The sequence below is a fragment of the Chelonoidis abingdonii genome, chromosome 2 (assembly GCF_003597395.2).
Source record: "Chelonoidis abingdonii isolate Lonesome George chromosome 2, CheloAbing_2.0, whole genome shotgun sequence".
NCBI lineage: Eukaryota > Metazoa > Chordata > Testudines > Testudinidae > Chelonoidis > Chelonoidis abingdonii.
In genome coordinates, this window is record NC_133770.1 from 197,540,108 (window position 1) to 197,548,142 (window position 8,035).

The 8,035-nt window shown below is 41.3% G+C and overlaps 2 protein-coding genes across 2 annotated transcripts in view; both read right to left on the reverse strand.

Moving 5' to 3' along the window:
- LOC116839990 (beta-Ala-His dipeptidase-like) overlaps window positions 1-8,035 on the reverse strand; it is a 34,169-nt gene that overhangs the window by 10,450 nt on the left and 15,684 nt on the right.
- LOC116819721 (beta-Ala-His dipeptidase) overlaps window positions 1,316-8,035 on the reverse strand; it is a 12,366-nt gene continuing 5,646 nt past the window's right edge. The window contains exons 3-7 of the mRNA XM_075063399.1: window positions 7,368-7,452; window positions 5,827-5,987; window positions 3,695-3,859; window positions 3,316-3,457; window positions 1,316-1,509 (exon numbers count right to left, since the gene is read on the reverse strand). Coding sequence (XP_074919500.1) covers window positions 1,316-1,509; window positions 3,316-3,457; window positions 3,695-3,859; window positions 5,827-5,987; window positions 7,368-7,452 — 747 coding nt within the window. The remainder of the gene's footprint in view (window positions 1,510-3,315; window positions 3,458-3,694; window positions 3,860-5,826; window positions 5,988-7,367; window positions 7,453-8,035) is intronic.

Below are 8,035 nucleotides of genomic sequence, written 5' to 3' on the forward strand. Positions count from 1 at the left end.
AACATGGGAAATTGCCATGCTAGCTTCTCCATCCCACCCCACCAAAATGCCTTATCCCTTATCTCAGGGGCGGAGAGGGAGGAACCAGCTCTAGGGATGAGACAGGAACTGCAGTGTTCTGTGCCTATTTAATCTATATTTCTTTGCTAAGTGTCTTATAAGTTTGTTATTAGTGCCAGCTATCATGGCAAGTCTTTCTCTGTGAAAGAACAGCATATCAATACAGGCAGAAGACATTACATTTTTCCATCCTAAAAGGACAGCGTTGTCAGGCCTTCCTTTATTAACCTCATAAGGGGAAAGGATGGAACAACTGCATGAATTCAGGATGCCATTTAACATCTGGTTTTCCTGACATGCAGCAACATGTGTATTCCAGAAAGAGGATTAGAGGATTCAAATTTTTGTGTTGTGTCCCCTCAGTACTTCTGTCCATAACCTTAATGTGTGGGTCTACTCTGAAAAAGCAACTGTTGAACGTGACAGTGGGATGTCATGTTTACTGTCTCTCAATGATTTCCGGGTCAAATGTGGTCAGTTTACAAGAAAAATATATTTTCTTCTAACTGCCAGCCCTGCAAATATAAACCTGAGTTCTAAGAATCAAGCTGAGTTCTTCCATATCACGATCTGTTACAAAGGGTCTGCAGCCATCCTCAGTCACACTATTTGCTTCAAATTATGCCCTCAGTGAAAACTTAACCGTTTGAAAGTGTAACTCATTGGAACTTGGTAGACAATTCCAGTATTGGTGACCCCATGATTCCAAAGTCATGCAGGCGGCTCCAAACAATCATAAAATAAGCTTAAAATTTATGTGATTTTTTTAAAAAAAACAAACATAGGGTTCTTTTTATTTGCCTTCAGTTGTTGGAGACTTTAGAATACACTTCCTTCACATTCTTAAGCTTTTCTCCACAATCACAAGGGCCGGAAACATATAGGGTTTTGTTTTGTTTTTTTAAAATGACAACTGAGATTATCATGCAATCCCTCGATTCCAGCAGCTGGCTGGGACTTCAAGAAAAAACCCCAATTATTATGAGACTTGCAATAAACTCATGCAAGTTGGCAACAGTGCACTTCTGTCAATAGAGAAGAAGGAACAGATTCCATCTTATTCCTTTTTAGCCTTGTTTGGCACTGCGGGAGCAACACAAGTAAAAGCAGCAAAACCTTATTTTTTTTCATTAGGATAAGCATATACAACTCTGAAGATCCCAAAATAGATTCTATTGGAAAAAACAGCTAGAGACAGGATTGTCAATTAGAATCAGGTGGGCACAGTCTAGTATGCTGGGATTGCTGTAGTACATCAGTTCCTCCTCTCGTCTTTTACAGCGCCTTTTTTTAATTTTAACCTGCTTATTTTCTCTTTTTGGGAATGCTCCGCATCATCAGCTGCTCCAATTGGAAGCATCATCACACTCTTCCTTGTTATATTCTGGAACATTTGGGCAATCGGAATTGTTGCGCCATCCCGGATCATTTCTGGATTTTGTCCAAAAACTGAAACACATGGAAAGAATGAAATTCGGCAGAAGTAAAATGAAGACACACTGGTGTCTTCACTGGAGCTAGTGAGCTTTGGCATTCTGCCCAGCACAAACTTTTCTTGGTACTATTTCTTTTGGAGAAGACTGTATAGCAGCTAATGTAATAATATCATTATACACATTCTCAAAAAGTATACTGGTCTTTCTATACTATCCTGATTTTGCAGCTCGTACACAGAAAAGTGAGACCGTATCTTCCGGCTGCCTCTTACCTTGCAATATAGGCCCCAATTCAAGAAGGTGTTTAAGCATATACCTAACTTTAAGAGCAAGTAGTCCTACTGAAATCAGTGACTCAACTCATACAATTAATATTAAGCACATGGTTAAATACCTTGATAAATCAAATCAGAGTCTCAAAAATCAGCTGTTTGCACTGAGTTTTAGGTTTTCTCCTCTTTTTAAAGTGGTGTAAGTGATCTTCTGCTTTTGAAAAGTAATGTAACCCTTTAATGGGCTTCCATTTTTTCTATTGTAGAAGATACCAGAATCTAACAGTGCAGCAGTGTGTATATATATATAGCTAGCCCTTGTGTGTTTATATATCAGGGATTGGCAACCTCTGGCATGCGGCTCACCAGGGTAAGCAGCTTCGTGGGCTGGGCCAGTTTGTTTACCTGCTGTGTTGACAGGTTTGGCTGATCGCGGCTCCCGCTGGCCACGGTTCGCCATTCCAGGCCAATGGAGGTGGCGGGAAGCGACACGTGCCAAGGGATGTGCTGGCCGCCAGTTCCCGCCGCCCACATTGCTCTGGGATGGCGGACCGCGGCCAGTGAGAGCCGCAATTGCCAAACATGCCGACGTGGCAGGTAAACAAACTGGCCTGGCCCGCCAGCGTGCTTACCCTGTCGAGCTGCGTGCCACAGGTTGCCAACTGCATTATATATAGTTAGTAAACACAATTATTTGGAGTCCCGCTGTGTCACACATTTAAATGTTGTGTAGAAAGCAAAAAGATATTTGAAGTGAGAGAGACAGCATTGCTTACTCCTTCTTAGGGGACGAGGAAATACCCTCTCTATTGCCCCAAGCCCCCTTTGAATAACCTAAGCAAAAAAGTGTTGCAGAGTGGCAGAAGATTCTTAATATTTTTACCATGTTGCTTGGGAATGGAGAGAAGAAAAGAGGACAGGCAGGGGAGGAGGGCAATTCCTGGGGGCTCCAGGAGAAGCTTATAGTGTCCCAGGGGAAGAGAAACTTTAACTCAGATCTAGCAGGAAAGACCTGCTTACATTAGCTTTCCTGAGGTGGCAAGGCAACCATATTTGATATTTCTGAGGGGGAACATTAAAAAGATCTTTTATCAACAAGTGGGAGCATTTACCAGGCTAATGCCTATCTGCATAGCTGCCCCCTCCTCCCCCATTTACCTGCTGTGCTGCATTTATTTATTTGAGTATTACACTCCACTGAAATCATATTCTATCAGGTACATCATGATATGTCAATGGGCAGCACTGAGGTGAGTTTTCCTCATGGTGCCTGATAAATAAGGCAGCAATAAGCTGTTACCTGCATCTAAATGCATGGATGAGAGACTAGAATCATAAAACCAAATTGCAAGAGTGTCACCGAACAGGCACAGTTCATTTACTGAATAAGTACCGCACCCCACCTTCCCAAATTATCTGGATCTAAATAATGTTCCAAACAAGAAATTCTTTAATTTTAGGAAAAAAATTCCTTTTCCTTTGTGCAAGTCACTGTTAGCGTGACATTTTCTGGTGGATGTTAAAAAATAATAAAAGAAAGAACAAACCTGTTTTGATTGCCATTCTTGCTGCTGTATAAAGAGGATCATTTATGTCAGCAACCCATGGCATTGCACTTATTGGTACAGACACCTTCAGTTTGTTTGGGCTGTTTCTCTTAGAGAAAACATCCTCTAAATATTTTATCACCTACAAGGAAAGCATCTTTTCATTAACAGTATTTATACATTACATCCTTCAACAACAATATATCCAGAAATTGTGCACTCACAGACACACACTTTCACTCCCAAGCCCATACACAGCCACATAGTGGAAAGATGCTGTTCATTATTCTGTAAATTTTAAGTGTTGAGAGGATCTTTGAAATCAACAGGAATTTAACATGCTGAGAACTGACCAAGAGTTGAAGTTTGCCAGTATTACCTGATGTTCTCCGACTGAAATGTCCATGTGAGGGACTTGCCGGATTGAAAATTTTCCTATTACTCTTGCGGGTATAACTGTTTTTATTCCTGGTTCATGAAAAGCTCCTTCAATCCCATGAATAGAGAGAGAGGGGTAACGCCACAGGTGACTAAGTATTTCCTCCTTTATAATGTAACAAAACAAAAATGACAATGCTACTGCCATTCAAAATTCACACAATCTACTGAAAAACTAAGTATCTTGCATGTAAAATTTATGCTTGATTACTTCTGCACTTTAGAGCTGACCGATTTGTGATTAAAACCTCTATCTGGTAAAGGTCTTTCTAAGTAAACACTGCTACTTCTTTTAGTCAACATTTGCCTAGTGCTTGAGAATATATGGAAGAGGAAAGTTATTCATATACAACTCTGGTGACAGTAAGAGCAGACAGGTGAAAAATGGCATGGCAAGAGTGTCTTGGAGGCAAATGTGTACAATAAAAATAATGAACTAAAAAGAAAAATACCATTAGGAGATCGTTTTTGTTTTTCAAATTCTACCAACCAACTGGCTTATGTAGTGATTATTTAGCTACTTTCAGTTGTCATTACTTCTAAATTTATAAAAGGATCATGAATTGTGATAATGTCTCCATAAACTGTATGCTATTTGTTTATAAATGTTTCAGTGATAACTTAATGTGCTTCTCATTTGCAAAACAGTAGTTGTATCCCTGGCTAATAAATTCTGATGCCAATGGCAAAGGCGTGTATTAGCCTGGAATATGATCATTACCAAGTTAACAGTGATCATTATTACGTAGTCTCCAATCAGCTACTAAAACCACTCACCTTAGAGCTGCTGGCCTACTCAGTTTACAGGGTTTTACACCATCTTGCTGTACCCTATTTATGCACTGGTTCAAATGATACTAAGCAGAATGGACAAGCTCTGATGGTGAAGAAGGGAAGAAAAGCTTTTAATAATGGGCAACTCATATCTAAATGGAAAGGATAACTGGACAGTGATCAGCGAACAATCCCATCCATTCTCTGGAGCAGATGCAAGAGATAATTTGTACGGCTTTAACTATACCGATATAGGTAAAGTGGTAAAAACTCCCTAGTGTGGACAGTTATATCAATATAAGAGTGCTTAAAATGGTATAGTTTTATTCTGGTTCAGGAAGGGGAATAAGCTGTATCAGTATAAGGCACTTATATACCGGAATAACTGCATACATGCTAGGGTTTTACACCAACATAAATATAGAGGTAATTTTAAAACAAACAAACAAACAAAAAAAAAATCACCACCTTCCTAACTGACATAGGACTACTGGTACAACTTGGGTAGACCAGTTCTTAGCTGCTGGGTTTTATTGGTACTGTTAATTTTGGGACTGTCATTTTAAAATTCTGTCAAAAGCTTCAGACATCAAAATCTAAAATAAATACATAAAACCAGCCCCAAATTATACCAACTCTTCTGCTGCCATCCACTTTCCAAACCTGAATTCAATGTACTCTCTAGTCGATGGTCTTACATAAGTGGTGTTTTGTATATAGTGTTGTTGTACCTGTGTGGATCCCAGGATCTTAGAGCTGGAGGGGAGGGATAGCTCAGTGGTTTGAGCATTAGTTTGCTAAACCCAGGGTTGAGAGTTCAATTCTTGAGAGGGCCACTTAGGGATCTGGGGCAAAATCAGTACTTGGTCCTGCTAGTGAAGGCAGGGGCTAGACTCAATGACCTTTCAGTTCTAGGAGATTGGTATATCTCCAATTATTATATACAAGGTGGGTGAGGTAATGATACAAATAAAAGCTATGTCATCCACCTGGGCTCTCCCATAAATGTTTTTTGTTTGTTTTGGGGGGTTGTTGGGTTTTGGAGGTTTTTTGTATTACTACTTTTTATTGACTATCTGCATTTTCAATTATTTTCCCCCAGATGTTTGCATATGACCAGGCCAAATCTTTTTTTTTTTTCTTTTAAAAACTTCCTACCCGAGCTTTTAACTCTTTAGATTCCTTTGTTTTGCTTGCCTGTGTTCACCATTGCTTGAAAAACCTTGGAGTAATCGGTGAAAGTAATTAATGGGTAATTTAAATTCTTTCTGTAGACTATTAATAAAGATGTTACTGTACCTTAGTGTCATATAGGAATTTTTTCACACCACTATTATTTTTATATTCCTCTAGATCAAATTCAATTGCTTCATACAACTTCTTCTCCTCTTCCGTAAGGGAAGCAACATCATCATAGACTCCAGGGATCAAAATACGACCTGATGTATCCACAAGGCTATCTACAGAACAGATACCAACAGGCACAATCTTCCCTTTAATTTAGGGCAGTGGTTCTCAATCATTACCGTACTAGGACCCCTCTTTTTCATACCAAGACTCAATGACATCTAGTCAAGTCACTCATTTCCATTTAACAATATGAAAAGAGAGATGTAGATGTGCAGACTCACCCCTGTGGCGCCTCCTGCTGGTGACTCCTGGGAATTAGCTTGTTCCAGCTCTGGAGTGCCCTCTGCAGGCTGGTGATCCACCTGTCCTCTGGCACTGTGTCCCTCCCTGGACCCCAGTGCCTCTTTTAACTGGGGTGCTGCCCCCCAGCAGTACCACACCAATCTGGGTCTCCTCTCCCTGGGGAACCCCCAACCCACTATCCCTGCTTTGCCTCAGTCTTGGCTACTGCCCAGTCTCCATCTAGCCCCCGTTCACTGGAGCAGACTGCAGTATCAGCCACTCATCATAGGCAAAGGGGTTTGGACCTGCTGCCTTTGCCTACCCCTGGGTTGCCCCCTACAACTCCCAGTACTTCTTGGCCTTATGCTAGGCTGCAACCTGGGGCTTTCTAGGCAGGAGCTCCCCAGCCTTTCCCCAGCCCTGCTCCACTCAGGTACCTTCTCTTTAGCTCCCAGGCAGAGGGAGACTGACTAGGCTTCTGACTCACAGTCTCTTATAGGGGCCAGCTGGGCCTGATTGGGACCTGGCCACAGCTGAGCCTGCTTTCCCTCAATCAGCCCAGGCTTCTTGCCCCAGCCCCAGCCCTCTCCTGGGCTGTTTTAAGCCCTGAAGGGCAGGAGCGAGTAACCACCCAGCTAGGGAGATAACTGTATAATAGTTAGGGGGTCCTCTGGCCTGGGGTATTTTCTAATCTACTAAGAAACCCACTGAGTTGCTGTTTGCTGTTCAGTCTTTCATGAAGCTAGTGGCTGACATGGAAACATCATTCAGTTTACATAAGAATTACTATAAGATATATTCAATTTCAGAAGCCTTCACTAACAGCACATGTCAATAAGACTTGCCTGGAGCAGGTCTAATAAACATGGTGCTGAAAATAGTGTCAGCAACTGGTGGGCCATCTACTCTGGAGCTCCCAACAGTGATAGCCCGAGTGGGAAGTATTTGTATTTTAGACAGGCACTGAGGGGCCACATTTAACTCCAGAATAGGCCTGGAATCAGTGAGGCACTTTAACATGCGTAAGTTTAAGCACCTGATCTGTTCCACTGAAGTCAATGGGCCAACTTCACACAAAAAATCCCCCACACATGATCATCCAAATGTCAGGATGCTTACACAAGCCAAACTGAACCACTGAATTTGTGAGGTTCACCCTTACCCATTACTAACTAGTTATCATCTAGTAATACGATATGCAGTATTACCAAGCAGAGCTATTAGATCAGTCATTGGTTCATGAATGATGCCTCCAAAACTTCCTGAATGAAGATCTCTCTCCCCACACTGTACCTGTGTGAAATAAAGGTAACATGTTGACATGCAAAGAACATTGTTTTAATGCTTTCAAATCACTGACTTTTCATAGGGACTCAGGTAATCTCAGTTTTATTGTTTATTTATGGCCTGTATTTAAAAAAAGGCATATCCTAAGTACTTTTAGGAAAGTCCCTCTGCTGCAATGTGGAAAACTCAGGGTCAGAAATGGTCTCAGGTCTGCTTCTGGCAAGTGAAAGATGGCCTAGTGGCTTTACAGCAGAGTATGAGACAGACAGATTGAGCTCCAAGTATCATTCTGTGCAGCCATCTAGTAGCAGATATGGATCATTTTTGCTATTTTGATGGAGTCATTCTTCTTCAGCATGGCTTGAAAGAGTTGTATTCAAGATCTTGAGAGATTCGCTTTTAGTCAAAATATTCATCTACTAATTTTATTCTTTTTCCAGTCCTGGGATTGATGTAGATTTTGATTTGGTTCTCCAGGGATTAGACTGTAGGATGGGGCCAAGCAGGACTGGTTCGAGGTAGCAACAAAGCAAGGGGTGGCACATTTCCAGGGGCAGCATTCTGGCCATCCTTTTTTTTTTTTTTTTTT